This window comes from Opisthocomus hoazin, chromosome 14 (genome assembly GCF_030867145.1).
Source record: "Opisthocomus hoazin isolate bOpiHoa1 chromosome 14, bOpiHoa1.hap1, whole genome shotgun sequence".
Lineage (NCBI taxonomy): Eukaryota > Metazoa > Chordata > Aves > Opisthocomiformes > Opisthocomidae > Opisthocomus > Opisthocomus hoazin.
The window spans coordinates 22,616,792-22,642,158 of NC_134427.1; the positions used below are offsets into that span (position 1 = coordinate 22,616,792).

Below are 25,367 nucleotides of genomic sequence, written 5' to 3' on the forward strand. Positions count from 1 at the left end.
CCCCGGCTGCCCGAGGGAGCTGGCGGGGAGCTGCCGCCCTCCGGCCGGGCCCTCACAGCGCCGGGCCCTCACACACCGCCGGGCCCTCAGGCCGCCCTTCCGGGCCCCGGGGCGGAGCCGGGCGCACAGGGCAGCGGCCTTCCCGGCGGGACGGCGCCGGGGCCCGCGGTGAGTGAGGCGGCGGGGTGAGGTGCGCGGCCTCCGCGAGGCCGGGCCCGTCAGCGCCGGCCGGGGCTCGGCGGCCTCTCCCTGCCGCCCGCGGGCAGCGTCCTGCGGCGGAGCGGGGGCGGCGGGGCAGGCTGCCGGTTCCCCGCGGGCTGGTGGCCGGGGCGAGGAGCCCCGCGGCGGTGGGAGGAGAGGCGGGCGCCGGGAGGGGACGGCGCCGGGGCTTGGGGGGGAGCGGGGGGCCGGGGGGAGGCCGGAGATGGCCCGAGCCCCCTCTCCGAGACAGATCACCTCAGGGCTGGGAAGTTAATGGAGGGGGGGGGGTGGTGTTGTCCCCGGCATGGAGCTGCTGAGGCGGCAGACAGGCCCAGCGTGGGTAGAGACAGCCGGGGCAGCCGCTTCACCTTAGGCTTTTCTAAAAGAGACTTTGTCGATTAAAATATTAATGAAATAGTTTTGAAAAACTCACGTTTTCAGCCTGGAAAGGCAGGATTGTGAAATCAAAGAAGAAACACCACAACAAACCACAGACAGATCAACCCCCCCCGCCTCTGTTGCCTCTGGATTTTAACTAGAAAGCGTGTGGAGAAGGGTTTCTCACGCAGCTGTTTCTTGGTGGAAATGGAGCTTTTTGGTGAGCGTGGTGTGTCGCCGGCGTGGTTTTGCCCACTGAGAGGACAGAGCTGCGTTGCTGCCGACGTTCAGCTGACCCACAGAGGTCCCTTCCAACCCCGACCAGTCTGTGATTCTGTGATTCTGTTGCTTGCTAAAATTCATCTGCTCACTCCTTAACCATCCACGTGCTGCTTGTGCAGCTGCAACCGCTTGGGTCGACCATGGGCTGGAGGACAAACTGATTCTCTGTTTGCATGTCCTATTGTTTTTCTCTGGTAGACCTGATCTTAATAACCAATCTCCAGCCTGAATCACTGGTGGGGTAATGAAGAAAAGAATTACTTAGCGTTTATTAATATTTAAAGTTTAGGTCACAACAATTCTTTTGATTTTTGGGACCATGTTAAAGCAAAAAGAAAACTTTTGGACCTAGATATTTGGCTCTACGGATGAGTTTTGGAAGTGTAGCCTTGGGAAATAAGTTGTTTTAGGGGCAGAGGGTCTTTACTCAGTGTGCAGAAAGACTTTGGCAGTGACGTGGCATGTGAAACGGGCAGCATAGCATATTCAGTAGGGAAACAGGCAAAGTCAGCACCTTTAGAATGAAGTTGCCTGAACTCCAGTAACAAACACCAAATAGAGTGGCATACCCAAATTTCAGGCATGACAGAATGTCTACCTGCCGTTACCACGCTGGGGTTCCCAGCTTTGCAGTGCAGGAGCTGTGACTGTGACTGCTGCAAGCATCTTTCCAGAGGGGTGTTGTCCATGCATTTACTCTCCTTACTTTATGAGAGTAGGGAGGAAATTGGGGAAAAATTATTCGGGATGAAGTTATTTAGGCCCTTAAATTCAAAGGGAGGAGGGGGATTGCATCATTCTAATAAAAAAGGGTGAAATAAGTAAGAACAAAGCTTTAAAATATGTCTGTTACATGATGGGTAACTATCCGAGGTCTGTTTTGTTTTGGAGCTTGAATCTGGAGAACTTTATTTCTCATTGGGAGCATGATTCATCATCTGAGAGCATCAGCTGGCTGGCTGGTGCTTGCTATGTTTTCTTTTTAATTTTCTAGACAAAATCTGAGGAGATTATTTTTTTCATGAACGATTTTATCCAAGTGTTACTGTAATTCACCACAAATTTGAAAGGAATGCTGCTCAGAATTCATTGCTAATGTTCAGTGATAATTGTTATTGTGTGCTTACCCAGCAGATCTTAATGATGCACTACTTTGAGCAGCAGAAACACTTTGCAGGGTGTTGCCTTGATCGGTGTGCTATGGTTATTTCATCCACCTGTGGTGGTAGCTAAATTGGGTGTGTGCTGAGCTGTGGTAGTCCTCCATATGGCCCCCATTGCTATAAGTAATCCAGTCACTTTTCCTGTGTAATTGAGCCTGTTATGTGCTTTTGTTTTTATTTGCAGTGCTGTGATAACTGCCTCAGATGATGGCTCTGGTGACTATGAAGAGTGGTGAACAGAATTGAGCCCGAGTTGGAGTAGCTCTGGTTTGAACTCTGCAGCAGATACCTTTGAGCCCTTCGGTGAGGAGGAAGCAGCCTGCCGGCAGTGAGAGAGTGAACTATCCATATCGTGTGTTCCACAGAGGATTTCAAGAGGTCTGCTGTGTCAGATACGTTGGCAAGCATGTCGTGGTTGGCAGGGCAAAACCATGCAGGTATGTAGAGCTTACCGTGCTGGAGACCTGTCTTTCACAGCTTTAAATCAGTGCAGTGGAGACCTGAATCAGCAAAAATGAGAAAGTAAACATTGCGTACGGTGTTCATGCTGTGCAAAGCAACAGAAGCTCTGTGTGCTGCCTGGATCTGTGTTCTGTGCTCTCGGGAATTGCTGACAGCTACGTGCAGAAGGGTGTCGTTTGGCCGTGGAAATCCTTCCTTGCGAAGGGTGAAATTCTCTTGGCATGTTAAAAAAATTCTGTAAGATGTCTAGACTGAGTTACCATGTTTGAAAAGTAGCTGGGCTGTAAAATAGTTTTTCGAATGGCACAGGGAAGGTTCCAGGACCTGAAATATTTAAGAGGGCTAGAGAGTACCTTAAAGCTGTATCAGGTGAGTGACAAAGAAGCAGGCAGCAGGACGTAAGCTAGCTGCCTTAATGTCTTGTTAGATTTTCTTCTGTCTCTGTGGGGTTCTCTCATTCTTCTACATTCTCTTTTTCTCCAAGTTTAGTCTGGTAAGTATTGTGAATACTTGAGGTGAATATTTTTTGTTAAATCTCTTTTCTGTTTGGGAGCTCATCAGCTTATATAAACATTATAGGTTTAAGGATTACCTATGACACTTTTAATATATTTTTAAAAGTGGTGTAGACTTAAGATATGTTTTAATGGCTATCAGCTGCTACTCTTGTAGTCTCATTCCACTCACTTCAACTTGGTCAGCTGGCGTATGTCAGTATATAATTAACCTTGTCTGTACTTCAAAATTGGCAACCTGTTTCTTTTCCTGCTGTGACGGAGTCCAGTAGAGATGTTCCTCCTGTCCCTCATCCATGCAACATTTTACTGTGGGTTTTTTTTTTTTTTCCACTCTGCAGTAATAATGATCACCATTATCATTATAATTTTAAAATACTGTGTAGGCATGAAATCCCAACAATGCAGGACAAAATTTGCTGACTGATACATATACATGAATGTAAACCTAGTTTGTTGTAGTACAGAATATGGCATTAGATACCAGTGCTTCAAAAATCTGAATGAAGAGATGATCCTTGCCTTGGTGTCAGTTCATGCTACATTGATATGATTGAACAGTGTCTGATCAATTTAACAGTTTTGCTTAAAATTTTTGTTTCTTACAAATGGTAGGTTTTAATAAACCTTTATTTTCTGGAGGTATAACAAAGGTTTTTTTAAATTATTTCATGTCTAACCATTGAAATTGTTATTTCTGGCATCAAGGAGTACATGTTAGGAGGAATCCTTGCTGTGTGCATAGACTTTTTTTAAGAAGTGTTACCACTTTTTATCTTCCCAAGGTTGATGTTTCATAAGATTATGGAGTCTTCCGAATACTACCAGTTAAATGAGAAACTAGGGAATAATTCATAGAAAAATATCTTGGGAAAGCGATTGCTTTCTGTGGTATATATCTTACCAAGAACAGCTTGTTTAAATAATAGAATCTACAGAAAACCTGTCATGCTGGTGTCCCTGTAGGGACACATTATTTCCTTGTATAAGCCCACAGAATTTGCTGTTAGTACACTGAAAGCAGGGTAGAGGAGTCAGACGCTTCCTGAGTGTGCTCAGTATTTTGGAACAGGACCATGCCGTATGCATCTTGCTGTCAGTGGCGGTGTCTTTTCAGGCCTCTTAAGCCTTTTGTCATTTCCCAGCTATTCCCTTTCACATCTTTGCTCAGTTTCTGCAGAGCTGGAGTTGCGCTGGAACAAGCTGGGGAACGGGGAACTGATACAGATATTTGTATTTCCCCTGTCCCACATTATTTTGATCTTGCATCTATACTGCCGCCAGTGAAGAGCCTGTTCGTGGCTGGAAATAAGTGATGGGGCTGAATGAGAGAGGGGGTCGATGGAGGTGAAGTTAGCATTACAGATAGAATTGAATGTGTCAACAAGCGCTGAGCAGTAGTCTCTGTTTTTCTCAGTGTATCCTATATTATCATTCAGCGGGGTGATTAGAAATGAGCAATGTGAGACACTTTGTGGGACAGAAGCTGGCTCAGCTTTTCACCCTGAGATCACTGATACCGTCTGTGTAGTCCTATGGCTTGGGGTTTCTTTTCCCTCAACAGGGAAAGCTATCACGTTCAAGTGGAGGACTATTTGCCTCCCACTTTGTTTTTCTGTAGTCCCGCTTTCTTTACGATGTATGCTCAAAGCTACCTTGTTTTTTTTCATTGTAGGCGAGCAGTCTGATGTAGCGAATTCTGCAGCTGTAGAAAGAGATGTCACGGGAAAACGGATTGATCTGAAAAACAAAGCAGCTGGCATTAAGCAGGACAAATCCGTCATCAAAACTCGTGCTGATGAGTTCAGTGACTTTAGTAGAGGTTATAATTCTTGTTTCTTTTGAAAGGGGATGTAAACTTTTTAACTAGACTTAATTTTTATGTACAAGCTATTAAAGTTAAGCCAGGTACTTATCCTGGCTTAATTAGCCAGGTAATTAAGTATGAAATTTCTCTTCTATGCTTTCTCGGAAAGCAGTTTGTCTCCCATAACACACATGACTTTGATGCTCCTGACGTAGTGACATTGTCATAGTCATGCAGTATCACAAGAGCTGAATAAATACATTAAAAAAAATGTATCCACATTTTAAATTTAACTGTTTTACTGGGCTGTTTAGTTTTTCTCTTTTGCTCTCTAGCTGTACTAGGAGTGTGAGTTTTTTCCCTCCAAAGTAAACATGACTTCAGAACTTATTGTGCGAAATGTTTTTCCCCTTGTTAATCAGTAGTGTTAATTCAAGAACTACTTGTTTGCTGTGTTTTCCGTGTTTTCGTTCCTTTCCCAAGCTGAGGGAGGCAGCAGGGCGCCAGTTTTGGGCAGGAACAACGGAGCAGCTTCAGCCAACACAGCGATGTGGTGTATGGGGAAGGGAGGAAGGATGCCGTTTGAGTGTACTGGTTATGCAAGCAACTGTGAGAGCAGATGGTGGGATGCAAGTCCTGCTTAAGTCTTTCTAAAAAGTGGGTCAGAGATACTATCTTTAATTAAAAAAAAAAGACCAAGAAAGCTGTAGTTGAGCAAAAAATAATTGAAGCAAAATGGGAAACTTCCCAGACTGTATGTACACGAGAAGTGAACAAACTCAGAAGTTCTGCAGGTCACCTGTAAGACTGATTAACCAGGGAGATCCTCCTGCCTAGGTACTTCAAAGCATTGCATTGCGTACAAGCATCCTCAAACCGTCCATGTCTTATAGGAAAAGGTGACCTAAGATCATTTGTAGGCTATTCTTAATTGTATAGCTCATTCACAGCAGTGGTGAGTCAGTGTTGTGAGTTCCTGACTCATCTTCAGCTGTTACCTTTCTATTACTGGTTTTCCAAGGCTGCCATATAGTCAGTGAGAATACAGTTAATATAGATCATCTCATCTGTAGTAGAGAGGCTTCTTCTGGCGAGCTCCTCTGAGATAGTCTCCCTAAAAGACATCAGAATCTTGTGATCGTTTGATTCACAGAGAGATTGGGAAGGGCCTGATGAGTTCAGATTCATTGAATGAATGATAAACAACAGTATAAGGTTGAGGAAGCTTTTCATCTCTACAGTGCTTTCCCTTGGAAGTGACACTTGAGAAGGTTTTATCCTCTTAATTTCAGGTTTTCGTAGTTCTGCGTGAGGGAACGTTCTGCCGTTGGTTTACGCACTTTGATGGTCAAGGAGAGTCAGAGTGGTCACTCAGTCTGGAGTAGCAGGTTCTGTTTCATGAGGTTGCGCTGATGCATGAAGTGGTGGATTGTCTTCTGTCCGCCTGTCCTATCGCTTGTCAGCTTAGCAGCTAAGCACGTTTCAGGTACCTTGTTACAGGGCTTCCAACCACTGTCAGTGTGAAGACACAAAATGAGGTTCATGCTTACGCTTCTTTCATGCAAACACAGTACGCTGTCACGTGATTGACAAGGTATCCCCAGATTCCTCAGCGTCAATCATACTTGGCCGTGTACTACATTTTTTTATTTCAGAATATTTAACATATACACACAAAATAAGCACAGCAACTTATGTGTACTGACATCTATAATGCCTGCTTCTCTTTGACTTAGTAATTCAGTATTTGGTAGCCCCCAAGCCTCTTAATGATTTTAGTGACTTGAAGATCTTTTTTTAAAATACAGTAGAAGATGAGCACGCCTAGAACTAGAGTGCTACACAATCAGTAAATTCAGCAGAATCACTGATGTACACACTGAGCATGTGTGGTACTTCTGAATTTGTCTTCAGGTAGTAAAACAAAAATTCTTTTTAATATCTCACTACTGATAGGGTTTAAGGGGGGGGGGGGGGGGGGCGGGATGGAAATTCCCTGGAATGTAGTTCTCCATTTTCACAGTTTTCTCTGTGGGCTGAAAGATGAAAAACTTTGATGCTGCCTCAAGAGAAGAGAGAAATTTTTGTCATAATTGTTTTTCTGTCTTCCTGTTCTCTGGCCCTCTACCCCAGTGTTGTAGCAACTAGCTGTTATTAGACGAATGCATCACGGTAAGTCCCCAATTCCGTATAGATTATTCCAAAGACCATTAGTCATCTTTAAAATTTACTGCAGGAAAGTGCAGTTCTTCAACTTAGATGTATCTGAAATGTCAAGTGGGGCTTTTTAATGCTTTGATTTGTGTTGTATTCAGAAGTTTGCTCTCACCTTTGTAACATGTCTGCATTAAGCTTTTTGCTCCTTTCTTTTTCTGTGGCATTACCACTGCACTGTTGCTGGCAAAAGTGAGAGAACTTTAGTTGTTAATATGTGTTATTTAGAGACATAGGAACGTTTGAGCAGCATCAGGCAGTTTTTGTGGCTGAAATACAGTTCAGTCAATATTACCAGTTTAACCATTATTGTTGTGATAGTGGTGTTAGTGGTGAGAAATCTAAAAGTAAAAAAGGCCAGTGAAGACACAGGCAAATAAACAGCTGTGGTTCAGGTTGTTAAGGTGAAAGGCGCAGGCATGTGCACAGAGATATATGTGCACTGAGGGAACAGGAAGTGTTTATTTTTCTGCATCACATTTTTTTCCAGCTTGTTCAGAGTATTTCTGAGCAAATCTGGTTTATATTCACTTTGTGAACAAATTTGCATATGGCCATGCATTTAATTATTGACTTACCAAGTAGCAGTAGTAGTTTATTATAAGTATTTATTAGGAGGAGTAGTAGTCTATTTATAAGAATTGAGAAAGCATCCTGCTGCGCTGTTTGGAGAAGGGCGCAGGCATCCAAGAGTCTGTACTGACTCTCCTTCCTATTCCTCAGATTTTCAGCACCAAAGCTTGATAACATGCGCAGGTTGTGGAATTCCTGCAGACCTAGTTAGGCCCTGAGATTCCAGAGTTTTCCTCGGGTTCTGTAATAAAAGAGTATTAGTGTAGGCTAGATGGGGGAAATTCCAACCAGCAACATCTGGAAACCTCTGCTTGTAAAGAAAGCTCGTCTAGTTCATTAATGCCTTAATGGAGCTGGGAAAGAATGAGTTTCTTCCAAAATACATGGATTCTTCAAGGTTCTTACTGCTGTCTTATCTCACTGTTGTTGGTGGAAACTGAGGGTATCCTTCACCACGCTGGAGGAACTTTACTTGCTTTAAATTCGTATTTGTAATAAAGAGCCTGGTATTTCAGACTGCTCATATCAGTTCTGTGTTATCTGCACTAATCTTTCAAACACTGTTGACCAGGCTGTCAGCATGTTAATCTGAACTGCTGCGCTCAGTTGTACAAATGCAATTTAGATAACTAGGAAAAATGTTATCTTGAGATGCAGAGTTAAAATCTTTCTGAGGAGTAGTTATGAGTTGCTGCCTTTCACAGTAATCTTTCCTTGAACTGTTTTACAGTTTTTCTTCTTAAAACAGAGAATTAGTGGAGCATAATAATGACAAAATGGTTACTTATTTTCCTATTAAATCAAAGTTAGACATCAAAGGAAAAGGAAACTCAGTAAAGACTTTCTTTACTTTTCTCTGCTCATGCAGATTTAAAATATCATACTTAAAGATGTAGTTGCATACAGAAAGCAGAATCTATGTAGGTCGCAGTTATAAACCACATAACAGGGTTTAGGGTGTGGACGTGGAGATAAGCTGGTCTCTGTTGGTACACCCTGAGTGCTTCTGTAATGAGAGCAGCTTCTTGGTCCAGTTTGTCGTGCTTTACATTCTAATTACTCTGTTCTCTGTGACCTTGCTGCGGTGTGAGCCATGGCTCTGGCTTCATGTCTGTTCCGGAGTCTGGTTTTGCTCCTTTGTCACCCATTGCTGCCTTAGTGCTCTCCATCAAAGAGGATGTGGGAATGCAGGATTTGGGGCAACCAAGCATCAGCAAAACGTTGTTCTGGAACAGTAATTGGCACCGGCAGGGATCCTCTGGAGGCAGCTGTGCCGTGACATTTAAGTCTGCCACCACAAATGGAGATTGAGCATTCGAGCATGTCTGGTTCAAAGATGGAAAGGAGGGAACATGTGAAAGGCACAAGAAATAAAACCAACCGCCAAAGCAGGTGCATAGATCCTCTTGTGCACGTCTCCCTTCTTTCAGTAAGGGACAGGAGAACCTCGTACACCTAGAAGAAAATCTGAAAGTGTAAATAATCATTGTGCAGTTAAAAGACTAACTTTCCAGAATTTAACTGTGTTGACTCTGCTCATCATCTTTTGTTGCTGTTTCAGTATAGTCCTTCATCCTTGATATTTTTTATTATTTCTGAGCTTATTTACTGTTAAACATGAATTAATATTAAACAAGTAATTTGTGAAAGTGGTTGTGCAGTCCAGTTTAAAAATTGCGGTTCTCTTTGCTGGTGTTTCTTCTAATGTCCGTAGGTGTAAATGAGCAATTGGATGGGTGTGTGGCAGCACACAAGTCTTGTGTCAGGAGAAACTGAAGTCAATTAATTAGGCTGGTATTAAATTGTCACAAAATGCTCAGCAGACCACCCTATGTGTTCCACTCATGCATTTGGGTACTCAACTTAGTATAAGTAAATGCTTTGTTCTGGGGTTGTTTTTCTCCCCCACAGCAGTAACTTAAATCTTTTTATTCATGCTATGTGCAGCGTAAATGAATATGCCACTATTTTATTGGTGCAATGAAACCTAGTAGAGGCACATGATTTACACTGTTTTACAGGGTTTCTACATTGCAGTTGTAAGGAAATGACCTGATGTCTGAAATGGTGGTTTCCGCTCAAAAGGTTATGATCCCACCCAAGAAGAATTAATTTGCATTTTGTAGTATTGTTAATTCTTATTCATCTGTCTAGAAAGTATCACTATATTTTTGTCGTTAGTCAGTTTGATACATCGTCTTCTAAGGAGGAAGAAGTTGCTTTATGATGATTGATTCTGAACAGTGGTACTTGCACTTAAATCACATCTTTTCCTTGTTGTCCGTAAAGCAAAGCTCACCAATTCCTGCTTTGCTTAGTCTTAACTACAGATCTGCTTATCCTTTAAAATTCTACACCTGTATCTTGTGTACTTGAGACGAAATTCGTTGCAGCATATTTAGGCAGAGCTTTACATTCATATTTTTCAGTGCTTTAAGGATTTGTGTTGTGATTATGCCGAAGTGCCCCACAGGGCTGGAATGCCAATGCACCGGTTGTCAGACAAAGCACCCCGAAATATGCAGTGCCTGTCTAGAAAAAGTAAAACTGAATTTAGTCACTGAAAATGAGTGAAACAGACAATATGGAGTGATTGTTTAAATGCTATAATCCTACTTCCCAGCTAAATGGGCAATATCATTTGTTTCTGAATACTTTGAGTTAAAACAGACTGACCGTAGCTTGCCTGCGTAGTCGTTATTAGTTGTCTGATGTTTTTTGGGTGTCGGAATGGAGTCCTGAGGAGGGAACGCTGTCTTAGTGTTAGCACTATGCAAATATATTCACAAGGCTTCTAGTAATGCTTACTGTAATGTTTCATCTTCTCATTTCTCCCTTAATTACACACATTAAAGTGTTTAGTTGGGCTTCAGTAGCCGCATAAAAGCGAGAGCTGTGTAGTAAAGGTGGAGCGGTTCTCTCCCCTGCTGAAGTAGCTGAAGACAGTGGTATCTCCTAAGGCTGGGTAGTACTACACAGCATCGTTATATGCTGGTGCTTGTGAAATACTGAAATCGTTACACAATTACTCATGTTAGCTGGTCTGTATTGATCGGCTGTGTTTAAGCCTGTGGAAAATCTCCCGCTAAGCATAGAGTGAAGTTGTAAATCCATCCTTACCTGCCTCTCTGAAGTATATTATTTATTACATGCCATTGGGAAGGCCCTGCTTCGGCGGGAGGGTTGGACTAGATGACCCACAGAGGTCCCTTCCAACCCCTACTATTCTGTGATAAGAGAAGGTGAAAGAGTGATATTGTTTAAACAAAGTTGCATAAAGGGTTTTGGAAATGATCATTGAAGCTTTAGAGGAATGTATTTGCTAATAGAATTGCATTTCCTCAAAAAAAAAAAAAAAGTCTCACTATAGGTTGTAGAATATATTTGAGGTGTTTTCCAGAGTTACTTCAATAGACGCTGCCTCTAATTTCTCAGTGCCTTATGAATTGCTCCTGAGAGTTACTAGATGAGTAGTTCTCTGTAAGTGTTAATTCATTTTGTTTCAACAAGTTGCGGTTCCAGGTAGGAAGAAGCTAAATCAGTATTAGGCAGTCATTGAAACTCAGTTTGTTTAATATCATAGCATTTAAGTTACTTAATTTACTAATATATTTGTGCTGTATGGTTAAGTAGCCTAATTCTTTAGGGTTCTTATCCCCTCCCCTCTTTGGAGACTATTCATAGAGACATTTAGTGTGCAAGTTCCTGCAGTTATCATCCAGATTTTTATTTAAATTCTGCGCTGCTGTCGTTTGAGTCATTGCCTCTAGGCTTGACGTTAGGTTTGGTTTTTTATTACACAGATAATGTGAGGTCGCACAGATAGCAGAGCACTAATTCTTCTTGTTCCCTGATACAGTAATTGGCGCTTTTGTTTTGTTGATTTACACCTGACAGATATTACCGAATTATTAGATGGAGAACTGGATGCTCTCCAGTCTTTTTGCACCGTGAAGATAAGCAAGATGCGTCAGCAGCTGATCTCCAAGCAGGCAAATGGTGGCAAATCGAGAAAGCTGCAGCATGGATTCACAGCAAAGAAACCCGAGAGAGAGGACTTGAACTGCGTTGTTCCTGATCGGCTGATGAACAGAATCCGCCTGAAGAACAGCAGAGAGACTGCTAAACAGGTACTGCAAGGAAGCAAAAAATTTAGATTTTGCCTATGCTTTTGGGAGAACCACTGGGAAAAAAAGCTGTGATGTGAGAATTAAATCGGGCAGACCTTGCTGATGCTGCGTCAGGCCTCTGAAAGAGGTTTTCACTGGAGGTCTCGGGATGTACCTTGCTCATCTTTTAGTTTTATACACTGCTGCAGAACTGTTGTTAGTAAATGATCAAATCATTGTGGAATATTGTCTGGTGATAAAATAGTGACTTTTGTGATTGGGTGAGGCTGGGATGGTCAGTTATTGCGGTCCATAAGAAGCCCTGGGTCAACTGAAGAAAAAAAGCCTTGTTTCCTGGTTACGTTTGCACCTGTTATTTGTGGAAATATTCTGCGTACTGTTTGATTATGGAGTCTTTGTTACTCCAGTATTAAAAGTATTCCAAAGGCAAAACCTGGCCCCTGCTCCCAGCTTTCTTGGATAGTACTAAGAATTAAAGCATGTCCACCAGAATCCTGGTTACATCACTTCCTTTATTTCTATACTTTTGTTTGAAATAGGTTCACAATGTCTGCATCTGGGAAAGTTATTTCTGATAAAAAAAGAGCTTTGAATAATAGTTACAGTAGTTTATCTCTATTGCATTTGCTGGATTTAATTTATTGCCCCATATCGTAGTGAAAGCAGTAACATTCCTCTGCAGAGCCTGTGGCAGGTGAGCAGGGAATTATACTTTAAAAGTCAGTTCTGACATGGTGATTATTTCAGGTTTTCTGTTTGTTTAAATTGTTTCAAAATTTCAGCAATCTGCATTCTTTCATTATGTTAATGTTGACCAACCCACATCCAAATTTTGTAGAGTTCTTGCTGCCTTTTTATTTTTCTTATGGTGTGGTAATACATTTTCTAAGAAAAATAACTTTGACTGCTATGTGATTGCTTCTGTCTTTAGTTCCATTTAATAACATATTTATGTAGAGGAGAAGAAATGAAGGAAGAAGAGAGGCTTGAGACATGACTTTCTAGGATTCGTTCCACTTCTTTTGTGGCAGCTTATTGCATTTGTGTAACCAGATGGAATCTGTGTAAATTAAATCAGATAAAATTATTGATATTTTATAAATCTACAAATACTGGGAGTTGTCTAATGCTATTAAATATGCTGAAGATTTCATGGTGGATAAACTAATAGGAATTAGTGAGTAGTACTGTTTATTTTGTAAAGCAAAATGTATAATTTTGTTTGTGTTCTGACTCCGAGCTGCATATAGATGTTTGAACGCATTGCTTTAGAGTTTATTTACCTCTCAGAAGTTGTAAATATAATTGTAACCGCTATGGTTGGTATTTAAGGCCTTACATATACTGTCAACATAGGAACACTGCTGCTCCTATAGCCTCATTACAGACAGGCAGTTATGTATGGTGGAATTATTGCTGATTAACAATTGCTATTACTGAGTTGTGATGATCAAGTGTTTGAAACATGGAGTAAAACATGTTTATTTAACTTAGTCGAGCCTTCAGGAGTTAGTGTGTTTGCTGTTGGGGAAGACTGGTTAGTGTGCACCAGCTGGCTTCCAGGAATGTCAGGTACTCATTAAGCAAGAGTGACTAATGGCTGGTGGTGCTCTAAATGTATTTAACACAAGCAAAATGTGTATAGATTTACACTGGCAAAATTGTAATTTGTGCTGAGCATCCACCAAGGGTCAAATGAGTTGTACGAATTAAAAAAAAAAAGTCTTTTTTGCCAGTATGACTGTATCCTCACAGTTGGTTTTGTTTGGTCACCGATGTGTTCGTTGGCAATCACACAGCTTCATTTTTTGGGGTTTTTTTTTTGACTGTTATAGTTTCTGTGGAAGAAGTCAGTAATATCCACACAACCTCAAGCATCAGGGAAACTTTGCCTATTACAAGAAGAAATGGTGTATTAGAGATCAGTGCTATGGTTCTGAGATACAAGTAGGTAATTGAAAATGAAACGACGTTATCAGTGCTGGAAGGGGTAATACCTGGGCAAAGGCAAATATATTTAGTGCGAGAATATTCAGGCAGGCTCATCAGGGCGATACTTTGACAAAGGTTATGGAATTGTTTACAACTGCCAGATTTTTGTCTTTAGACAGTTTCTGTATTTTCATTGATTGCTCTCAGTGGAGTGGCCACCTTGCTGGGACAGACGTTGCTCATTGCATCACAGTCTCATCTTTCAGGTGACAGAAGCTCAAATCCATGAACCTTCAGTGTGCCCTGACTGTCAGAAGCAGAAAGCAGAGTTAGCCGAGGTTGCCTTTCTCCGACAAAAGAAGAGTCTAATGGAAAGTGCGTTAATCCAAGAGAAACTGGAAGAACAGATTTACTCTAGAGTAAGCAAATGTTGTTCAAAAAAGTTGTGGTACGTTTTGTACATACTGTGACTAAAGAATCTGTAATCCAGATTTTCCCCTGTTGTATGGCAATGAGGTCAGATTGACCTGAATGCAGCGCAAGTCAAAATGTCATTAATAAAATGCCTGGGACTAACATACCGATCGAGTCATTTGAGCCTGCCCAATTTGCATAAGCGGAAGGTCTTTCCCAGGGTGTCCTAGAATTGTTTTGGGTACATCTTGGTTATTTCTCCACAGTTTGTTTTCGGATGGGCTGTCCAAGACAAAATGGTGAATAACAAAATGATGTGGTGGTGGGTGGCTGTGCCCATACTAGTCTTCCTTCCTCATCCTTTGGCGTAGGGCTCTCGGAATAGGGCACTGCAACATATTGTGGAGGCTGAGGCCCCTCAGATACACTGAGGTTTGTTCTTGGAAGAACTGGCTTCTGTCTGTGTCTGCCATCACAAAGATTCGAGCTTTGTTGTTAGGAAATACCCCTGGAAGAGATGGTAGGCAATGTAAGCTGAAATGTACAGAATTCCATGGGTCTTCTATGGCTATTCCTCAGGGTGATCTTCCTGAAGGAAGAACTCTTCTCTCCCTTGTTGAAAGGGAGTCAGACTGAAAGCACCTTGTTTCTGAACAATGAATAAGCGGTGCTCTCTGAAGCCCCAGGATCGATCTTTCTGTGTTTGTGAGCAGGGTGGGAATTTGTGCGCTGCACGGCACATTATTTTTCTGCCTAATAACGCCAGTCTCCTGATTTTTGACTCCCTTTCCCTCTATACCGAAGATTTGAGAACTTCAGTCTCAAGAGAGGCTTCACATTTTTTCCTCTTGTTTTTCTCCCAGCTTCCCTGAAAAGACCAGCTGCTTTTTCCTTCCCCTCCTTAGGGAAGAAGCCTGCTTTATGGGGCAGATCACTGACCACACTGTTCAACGAGGTTTTTAAATGGGGTGCTTTAAAAATCCAGCAAAATTGTGCTGCCTGCCTAGCTGCTTTTGAGGGACTGGGTGTAGCTGCCAGTGGTAGGCATGTAATGCAGGACATGAGAAACAGCAGGAATACAAAACCAAGTAATTTTCATGTTTCGTTTTTATTTCAGGATGTGCTTACGCTTATAGGAGAAGCACTGAGAAGCTTTCCCAAACCTTCAGAGGATCCCAGGAACTTATGGCAAAGACTGAAAGGTCAGGAAATGCAAGGCCTGAAAGTGGTAAACATAACTCAGGGACATAAAGAACCGGGAGAGCCTTCTGCGGGCAGTTACGTGCTGAATGCCAAGGACTGTGGATGTAGCCTGTTTTGTCGGTGATGAATTGGGTGGTGGTTTAACATCCTTGCGGGTGGAACCAGACATGTCCAGCATGCTGGCATCTAGGTTATGATCTGACTCTTCACTCTTCCTAAATACAAATGTTACAATATATTGTAATCCAACTCTATACCTTTTTCAAATTATGGAAGCCAGCACTTTCCATTGTTAATCTGACAAAGAATAAGTATTGTTTTTTGTGGGATTGCTTGTGGGATTTCCGAGCAGCTTACAGCTGCTTCTATCCATAAGAAACAAAAAAAAAATTTCTGTTTTCCGGGGAGGTGCAATTACTGTATTTCAGCTCAATCTTTGCCCATTGTCTCATGTTAAATTGAAAGTGAGAGCCGCAGGTGGAGGAGGAGAAGAAGGTTGCAAAGTAACTATAGAAAGCAGTAATATGAAAGGGGATATTTATAGAACTGAGATAATGAGACTATAACAAAAATTAATCAGTAAGACTGAGGATGCCAACAGGAAAAGAAATTATAATAAATTAGTCATAGAAACTGTATAGGGAAGGTGTCTAGGAAGAGAAAAAACAACATAGATTAAAATTGGAATAAGATGCCAAATAATATTGTTGATCATTCTTTGAATATACTTTGGAATTGGTTGTAATTGTGTTTTCAAGATGGCAAAGTCACTATCTTTCAAAGAATCTGTCTGGGTGACAGACTGGCATTCAGTACCCATCCAAATAAAATGACTTTATTCTGGGCATCTCGGTGGTTTGGGCAATGAAATCATCTTCACTGTGGCCTCAGAAGATGGATGCTGATCTGTGGGCACAAATGCAGCCCACCTTTCTGATTACTGCTGACAGCAAGAGCTCATTGCATCGCTCTTGCAGCGACCTTGTGGCCATGTGTGAGTCACAAAGTTACTGACTCTCATCAGTCTCCAGTTCCCTGACTTCTGTGCATTGAGATCTCTGAAGGCTGTGGAAATCTGGAAGGAGTATCCTTATCTATGAACTCTTACTGAATTTTTGTTACAAACAAAATAGAATTAAATCTTACTGTTGCATTTTATTTCCCATTTTGGGACAAGAATGTTGTTGTAGAATAATATTGTATTGTTGAAGTTGGTTTTGTGTTTTATACCCATGCTCTGTATTGTTTAGAAGAGTGCTTGCGGGCTGTTTAGCCTCTTGTTTTCACTTCCCACAAATCAATGGAAAATCTGAAAAGAAATGCTAAGATACAGAGGTAGATAGGCCCACCTATGTTAGCAAGTATCTGTCTTTTGGTGCTGAAAAACCTACCCTGAATGATTTCACTGGGAGCCGATCCTGAGTGGGTCAAGCCCCAAGCGAAGACGTAACGCAGCCCTAAGTTGTTCAAAGCTGGTTGTCCTCTCTGCTTCATCGGCAGTTTACTCTGGTTCCTGTGAACATCAGGTCTAATAGTCCATCGGAAATATTCCCCTGAGCTTGGCTTGAGCTTTTGAATTGTCACTGCAGATTACCTGGCTACCTATGCAATGAATAAATGGCCGTTGGTTTCTTCCCGTTACTCTCTAATCCTTAGAAATGTTTAAATCCCTTAAATCTCCTACCTTGCAGTCTTCTAAATCTTTTCTTTTTAGATACTCCATCTCTATTCCTTCTTTGCTTTGGACTGCACTCCCTGTCTCTTGAGTATTTCGAAGTCTCCAGCAGTCTGTTTGACGCGAGGCGAAGGATGCCCGTTGTTCCATGGGAAGTCTGCAAAGGGCAGTCAGATACAGAAGTGGCCATCGGGACTGAATCCTTTGAAAACGTGATTTTGTTGTTAGTGGCAATGAACGCAGCTTTCAGCCCTTACAAAAAACACAGAAAGTTTGTTCCAGGACTCTTAAGTGATTGTTTTTATAAATAAAAGAAGATGCTTTGATATTCTTGCTTTCAGTACATAGATGCTGTCTAGAAATACTGAAATATTTCCTTGCAACTGTTTTGTCGAGCCTTTCTGTAAATACGTTGAACTCTGAGCTATTTGGGTTAGGCAGCTGACAATGTTTGTCTGTAAAAGAGTGTGTTCATACGCACACAGCGGTTGTACAGCTCTTGCTTGCATAAATGTTACAAAGGCAGTTCGGATGGCTCCTCTGAAAAATCAAAGCGTATTTTGCTTATGTCTGTTGCATGCGTTTTCCTACTGCTTGCTACAGTTCTTTCATTTTTTATGAAGAATGACTCTGAGATCTGAGTGTTTGTCTTCTTTGTCTTGTAGCAGCTATTAGGGATGTACAATGGAATGAATGATCTGAGTCTCTAAATAATTGATTTCATTATCCTGCCGTGTTTGAGACTAGAGATCCAAAAATCCTGATGTGGAGGATGTAGGGATAAAAAAAAGTCGAAAATGTCTCTTTCTTTGTCCCCTCACAGGAGCTTCCCCCACCGCCCCCTTCCTCAGCAGCAGATTTTTCTTTTGATCCAAAGAAACACTCTAAAACTATGATCAAGAAATAGTTATTCGTCTGCTCCCTTGTTTGTGCTTGCCGGGGCATAAAAGGAGCAGGAAGGATCGGGGGTGATTCATACGGGTCAGCAGCTGTAGCACTGGAACAAATCCATCTGCCCAGTCAAAGTACTGCGGAGCTCTTGCTCTCTGGCTTTCATGCTACACACGGTTGCGTTATTTCATCTGCTGAATGATTTGTGATGTAGTAGAGTTTAGTGCTCTGAACCTTGTAAAAATACGGAAGGGTTTTTCATATATACGTTGTTTTAACTGGTTTTGTGATGGTACAGTTTATAACTGACCCTTTGGATAAAACTGTTTTCCTCACGTTATCACTAAGATCAGTTTCCTGTGGACGGCAGCAATGTAATTTCCACTTCCATTTGCCCTGGCTTTCTCTAGAAAAAAATTGACCTGGCTTCCAGGCTCAGTCATTCCTTAGTCTTGTTTCTAACAAGCTCTTGGGCCACAGGACTTTGTATTTGTTTCTCCTCGAGGATAAACTTTGATCTCATTCACAACCGGTTACTAGCACCTGTTTGAATGGGAATGAAGTTTTAGCGCAGTTAACTTGCGGGATATGAACTGGGAACAAAGATAAACACGTTTGAATACTGATTTCCAGCTACTTGTGAAATACATAATCACGGAATGGTGGAGGTTGCGAGGGACCTCTGGACGTTGTCTTGTCCAACCCCTGCTCGAGCAAGGTCCCCTAGAGGCAGGTGGGACCCAGTCCCACTGGTCTGGCGGTGCTTACACCAATCCTGAATCTTTCCTCTGAAGCTACACTCAAAACTGAAATGCTTCAGGCCCCCTTGGGGTCACTGCCTTTTTGTAAATCCATCTCTCAGTCATGGTTTGGTTGTGTGGCAAGTGTCAGGTGGGGTTTGGGGGTGGTTTGTTTTTTTTTTTTACCATAGCCAGTTTCATCAGCTTCCAAGAAGAGGAGCTGAACACATTTATTCACATTGGGAGCTTGGCAAAAAATTTTAAACTGGTGGTACCGAGGACAAGGTTTTGCTGCTGGAAGAGATCATGTTCCCCTGTGAAATTGTGAGCTGACACAGCGCCCAGATTCTGCTTCAGTAAAAACCTGAATTGTAGCTTCCAGTGCAGTTGTTCCAAATCATACATATGTACTCCAGCAAGAGCCGGAGTGCTTCCAGCTGTGTATTTTTAAAGGATTTTCACATAGATTTGCATTCTTCAAATAGTAATTTTATTACCATTCAATATGATTTTCAGAGAATGACTTGGTGTTGTCTCCACGCAGTAAGAGCTAACCTAGACACTATGTGCACATTGTTACTGCCCGCAGCAGAGTTGGTATTCTAAATGCCACTATGTTTAGAAAGTATTTTTAATTTTGTGAGTACATACATTAATCTTATGAATGCTATATCTGCATTGTTTTTATGTGACTAGCTCACTGTTCCTGTTTCCTCCACAACTGATTCAGAAGATCTTTGCACTGACGGCAGCGTGATCTGTATGGGGGGAGGCTGGGCAATGAGGGGCCATGTATACCTTCTGCCAGTAAGGGACTGGGTCCTCTACCTTTCAAATTACCTGTAGAATTGATCAAGCTACCTTAAAAAAAACATTTTCCAGTTTCTGGGCATGGATATTCACTGCTTATTTATTTTGTAATAAAATAGTACTGTTTGTTCTCACATAGACTAGTGCGTATGATCCATAAATATGTTTGTAAAATATATCTGTGGCAGGTAACAGAATCCTTCAGAATATTCTGTGAAAATTCATATTTTTAGTTGATAGCACTTTAAGAACACTTACATCCTTCATCTTCACAGTTTTAAATAGAACATTTTTTGCCTACAGAAGTAAGTTTACAGCATCATCACAGTATTATAGCTTGTTTAAAAATACAGACAGCATTAGTGGTAATTGCAAGCAAGCTATATGCTTGAGCAGGGGTTTTGTATGTAATTTTACAGGTTTTCTACTTTTTAAAACAACTACATATATTAATATTACATCCATCACTTTGTTAGAAAATATTACGTAGATATGCTACTCACAATAGGTCTGTCGTTTTTGTGATGTAATGTTACAGGCTATGAAAATAGAAACACACCATTGTATGGGCGGTTTAAAAATAATTACAAGCCTAGTTAAAAAAGGGCATTAGGCCTTTTAGATTAGGTTCTGCTAACGTTGGATGTCCTTAATCCACTTACGGTTGGGATGCCACTAGCATCTCTCGGCACTGAACGTGAAAGAAATGCCGACGTAGGCCAGCTAACAAATTCTGGGCTCAGTCCTGCATGCCTTCTGCGTGTGACTTGCTGCAGATGTGAGGGGTTCTCCAGCTACAGGCTTCAGGACCAGGCTGCTACGGCTGCACATCTGTGAAGCTGGTTTGCTTGAGACTCCGGTTGGGTGCTAAAATCTTCAGCCAGGTGACTGGATCAGTGCAAGACAGCACAACTCGCAGATCTGTATCAGCTGCGTTGGTTTGCGTTAACCAGAATCTGACCCTTTCCCCTCCATGGGACAGTGGGTTTTTGAAAGAGTGCGAGCAACAGATTTAAATTAACTCTTTTAGTAATACAATAGAGATTAAAAATACATGTTGCATTGGTTTTACTTTGCACAAATGAGACTAAATATATAAATATATATGTATAATAAAGCTGTAGGAAATCTCCAAACTGCTAACAAGTCTTATAAATGAGATAAAACAAGGATATATTTGCTTGGAAATGTCATAGTTGCCATTATTATTTTCATTTTCAGGTAATGCAAGAGTATTTCATGGTGGAGCCTTTTTTTTTTTTTTTTCTTTTATGAAACAAGTCCAGGTGTGCTTTGAAAAATGCTCTTTTCGTGGTCTTTCTGATACTCCTCTTGTGCTTTCTGCAGCTTTTTACCTCTCAGTTTCCGCTTGTGAAAACAGTAGGTTACCAGGGATGTCATTATCAAAGAGAAAATAATAATCAGCACTATTATCAGTGCAATAGTGGATGAGAGGGACCCCTCTAGCTGCTTCGTTTCGGTGTCTCTAGTTGTATTTAGTTTAGCAAAGTTCTCATAGTCTGTCGAGGCCAAGAGCGTGGGTACAGGAACTTCTTTGAACTTGGGCCTCATTGGGATTCAGTGGTTGTTCTCACTTGGTCAAAATTGCTGAAGAAAGCAAGAGCTAGGATTCCCTTGTCACCTGTGTCATTCGTAAGACCGTTTACTCCTCGGGTTCTCCAGGCATCGATGAGGCTCAGAAGCTTTGTTTATGAAGCCGGGGAGCGTAGGAATTGCAGCGCGTGTCACCAAGTGTGCAGCACAGTCATCTATCCCAAGCTGTCCAAGTCCGAAACGCGTATGCGCTGTTGTCGTCTTCAGCGAGGGGCAGGGGAAAGCTGCTTAGCTGGCTGCCAGTTTGTGATTCTTTGTTGTCTTGAGCAGATAATTGAAGAAAATCGAATCAATTTTCCAGTAACATTGTGGTGGCAGGGCTTATCCTCGGGCTGAAAAGAAAAACAAGCACTGCAACAAGTGTAGTCTATGTCTTATGAATTTGTTCAGTGAGAGGTTTTTTTTTTCTTCCCCCAAATATTCCCAAAAGTGAGTGAAATCAAAGGCATGGTTTTTTATTGAGGGGCAGGCTTGGTTTTGCTAACTTCATAGGCATTAACAAAATCAGCTACAAAGTGAGAGCTCTCATGTTAACGAAGGGTTTTTATCTTCCTGTCTTCTTTGATATTTGTTCTCAGAATTGTCTTGTCTGGAGAGGATTTTGATTTGGGGTTTTTGTCCTCGTGGTACTGGAGCTTAGGAGATGTCCTCACTGATGGCAAATCTGGAATCCGGAAAAATGACCTGGGTGAAAAACGACACGGGATTATTTCAGAGGTGAGCTCTCCTAAAGGCAGTGAGCTGTAATCTCAAATTTAAGAGCCCTACTCTTTCATAATTCTGATAGAATTTCAAATACATTTAGGCCATTTGGCTCTGATACATGCTGTGTGTGACAAATCCCCAAAAATGCACTCATCTGAGCAGCTCTGAAGTGCAAAGAGCCAGTCTGGAGAAGGCGAAGAGCTGGTCTGCCCTCCTCCTTCCCTCCCCGGTTCCAGATCTCCGAGTTAAGGCTGGTGAGGAGCAAGGCTGGGCTGTTCTTACTGATTTCTGCTTCCACTTGGGACAGTAGGATTTGGCCCCAGGATATTTTAATGTGAGGAGCTGTAAGCACGTTCAGAATTATTTATTTCAAATAACAGATTGCTCTAAACCCCCTCCACCCTACTCCCAAATGCTTTGAGGCCAAAATTAGGTTTCATAGATCTTGCAGCATAGCTATTTGTTTGGAGATGCTCTGTTTGATAGGATGCAATGCTAATTCGTCCTCTTTAGAGAAATCTGTGGTTCATCCCACTCAGTTTAGCAGAGAACTGAGGGTCTCTCTTGCTAATTAACAGCGCGTTCTTGTTTGTAATAAAGACTGTTTACTATAGATTAGCATTCTGTTGGTGTTAAAAGATGTAAATGAGCAGTTCTTGCCAGTTTGAAACAATATGTTCACATAGTCAAAAATAAATGTTGATTTTAAAGAAAGTTTAAAAGCCAAATTTTACTGTAGTTTAGGACAAAAAAACAGTGTTTGTAAAGCTGATTGAAATTTCATTTCACATAAGGGAACACGTGCAACATACCATGTCTTTGATGAATGTCTACGTGTTGCGCTACTGGCAAGTTGTGTATCAGGAGGTTATGACACTAGAATATTTTAGTGCTACTCAGCTATGTATTCAACATCTTTCTCAAGTAGCCTAAAGAGAGAAACTGCAATAAAAGAACTTAAGAAGCTGAGAAATGCCCTTCTGATTTATGGAGTGGCTAAGTGTCTACCACCCACATGAAAGTCCGGGAGGGTGGAATGTCTCAGCGCTAATGAAAATCAGATCTTGTCATACTTGCCTGAACCTGTGTCTCATCTCATCTGTATCCACGGCTATCAGATTCCTATGGGGAATATAAAAGATATAAAATCATTAGGCATCTGGTACTGTATGATACTGTTCCAAGAAGGTGAGTGGATGTTACTTGTAACTCCATTTCGCAATCAGTTTACCTATGTATATTTTCAAAAACAAAACAGGAAGGCTTTTAAAATCATAAGCCTCCAAAGTGTACTGCTGGTGCTTCAGCTGCATTCCAGGAGAAGGAGACTACTTTTATGGACAAACCCTTCCCCTTCTGAACAATGTCTGAGGGTTCTGTTCCTGGCTCTGCTGCAGACTCTTCGCGTGGCTGTGACCAAACTGCTTGGTGTCCGTGGGTAATACGGCAATGCTACCAGTGCTTTCTAGTCTGCCTTGCTTTTAAGCTGCTTGAGGGCAAAGAATGCTTTTTCCTGTTGCTTGTGGATGAATTGGTGAATCAGGTTGGTGAGCAAAGGGTGTAGGGTGATATGGATGAGAGAAGCCTCTAAAATTGCAAAACGTGGCTGAAGGAGGTCCAGCTCAAGTGTCTGCACAGAAATAAACAAGTGCCAAGAAGAAAGCTTTATGGGAGACGCTCTTGCTTTTTGCTGGGAATCAACATGACAGGATATCCGTCTGAAGTGCCTGTACACTAACACACAGAATGTGGAGGAGAAACAAGAGGAGGAATCGAAGGCCTTCATGAAGGTGCAAGGTGATGATCTCACTGGGATCACATATATGGATCACACAACCAGAGTGCTGCCATGGAAGCTCAGGAGGGCAGAGCTTGGCCTTTTCAGGGACCTGCTTGGAAGACTGTCATGTAGGGCACTCTTGGAGAGAAGAGAGGTGGCCAGGGGATCTGGTTGATTTCCAGGGATCACCTCCTCCAAACTCAGGAGCAGTCTGTCCCAATGTGCAGGAAATCAAGTGAAGGTGGCAGGAGGTCTGCATGGATGAACGAGGAGCTCCTGACAAAACTCAAGCATAAAAAGGAAGCGTGCAGGAGATAGATGGTGTGATACACAGAATCACCCAGAATGTTCGGGATTGGAAGGGACCTCTGTGGGTCACCCAGTCTAACCCCCCTGCCGAAGCAGGGTCACCTACAGCAGGCTGCACAGGATCTTGAATATCTCCAGAGAAGGAGACTCCACAACCTCCCTGGGCAGCCTGTTCCAGGGCTCCGTCACCCTCAGAGGGAAGAAGTTCTTCTTCATGTTCAGCTGGAGTTTCCTCTGCTTCAGTTTGTGCCCGTTGCCCCTTGTCCTGTCGCTGGGCACCACTGAGAAGAGTCTGGCCCCGTCCTCCTGACCCCCACCCTGCAGATATTTAGAGGCATTTCTAAGGTCCCCTCCCAGCCTTCTCTTCTCCAGGCTGAACAAGCCCAGCTCCCTCAGCCTCTCCTCATAGGAGGGATGCTCCAGAATGTTGATTGACAGCTCTTTGATTTCACTGCGACTCCTCCCTTTTCATAAGGGCAAAGTTGCCTCTTTGGTAGTGGCTTGCTAAGAATGACATTATCAGTGTTATGTTAAAAAAAGCGATGATTTGTGTTGAATCCTTAAAAAAAAAAAAAATCCCAGGTGGGAGACTAGACTAGACATGTATGAAGTTTTAACTGGCTATGTTTTGGTTTTTGGTTTTTTTTTTTTTGTTTTTTAATATTGTTAGGATGACTCTGTTTTCTGATTGTGTGTTTCAGTTAAAGGAAGACCTGAGTTTGGTGAATGTCTGAAACCTTCAGCTTCATCAGAAGGATGAAGGCCAGAATTACACGTGAGCTGCTGCAGTTTTGTTGTTTGAACAGGAAGCTGATTGCACACACCTGACCTCTGGGCTAACTCAGACTTCCTTTCTGTGACTCGCTGGTTGTACTGGTTGAGTAGGAATGGTTGATAAGGACGCAGCAGCAAGTGAGAACAAGGTATGGTACTGTTCCTGAACACAAAACCATCTTTCCAAAGACGACTGACCTGACGTTAGAAACCTGCTGCTTGTGAATGAGTATAAAAAATCTCTTTGATTTCAGTAGTAGGAGAATCTTTGGTTTATATCCTTGTGTATGTGTCTCTTTCGCGTACTCAGGCTTACATACACTGTGCATTTTCAAATGTTGAATTACTAATAGCGTTTATATCATCTTATATATGTATTGGCTGCTTAATAGCATTTCAGGCTGGCTTTCTTCCTGCCTTCAGCTTGCTTGTAAATTTTCCTGCTGCCTTTCAAACAGTCTCATCCATTTCTGTTGCATTAGGAAGAATGTGCCTCCTTTCTCTAAATTGGCATCTCTTTGATGTGAAAACATTTGTATGAAATGTATCCATCACGTTGTAAGCCTGATATGTAAACGATTCTTTTCTCCTCCTCCAGAGCTAGTGTAGCAAGACATCTACTAACACTCTTGTGCACAGAATTGCAGATGAAAGCTGGGACGAGGAGGAGGGAGGGAAAGGAGGAAGGAACAGGAGAAGGAGAGAAGGCAGGAAGGGTTTCAAAAAGCACAGTGAGATGTTTTAGCCTTGCTACTTATTTTTCACTGCATCTTCTATAAACTCGTGTAAGGACGA

At 42.0% G+C, this 25,367-nt stretch overlaps 1 protein-coding gene and 2 long non-coding RNA genes across 6 annotated transcripts in view; 1 reads left to right on the forward strand and 2 right to left on the reverse strand.

Moving 5' to 3' along the window:
• LOC142363083 (uncharacterized) overlaps positions 1 to 95 on the reverse strand; it is a 54,104-nt gene extending 54,009 nt beyond the window's left edge. The window contains exon 1 of the long non-coding RNA XR_012765470.1: positions 1 to 95. This is a non-coding gene — a long non-coding RNA (uncharacterized LOC142363083).
• On the forward strand, positions 39 to 21,668 carry C14H8orf48 (chromosome 14 C8orf48 homolog). 4 transcript variants are annotated; one of them, XM_075435153.1, is made up of 7 exons: positions 39 to 168; positions 2,209 to 2,461; positions 4,677 to 4,823; positions 11,493 to 11,725; positions 13,924 to 14,076; positions 15,189 to 15,273; positions 16,989 to 17,761. In XM_075435153.1, exons 2-7 carry the CDS (start codon positions 2,431 to 2,433, stop codon positions 17,258 to 17,260), a joined length of 921 nt encoding a protein of 306 aa, XP_075291268.1. In that variant the 5' UTR covers positions 39 to 168; positions 2,209 to 2,430; the 3' UTR covers positions 17,261 to 17,761. The 4 variants fall into 4 exon arrangements, with proteins under 4 accessions (XP_075291268.1, XP_075291271.1, XP_075291269.1 ...); XM_075435156.1 differs by lacking the exon at positions 16,989 to 17,761 and adding an exon at positions 17,773 to 19,109 and having other exon boundaries at positions 40 to 168; XM_075435155.1 differs by lacking the exon at positions 16,989 to 17,761 and adding an exon at positions 21,583 to 21,668 and having other exon boundaries at positions 41 to 168.
• LOC142363082 (uncharacterized) overlaps positions 21,601 to 25,367 on the reverse strand; it is an 8,922-nt gene continuing 5,155 nt past the window's right edge. Inside the window, exons 2-3 of the long non-coding RNA XR_012765469.1 lie at positions 22,787 to 22,831; positions 21,601 to 21,688 (exon numbers count right to left, since the gene is read on the reverse strand). This is a non-coding gene — a long non-coding RNA (uncharacterized LOC142363082). The remainder of the gene's footprint in view (positions 21,689 to 22,786; positions 22,832 to 25,367) is intronic.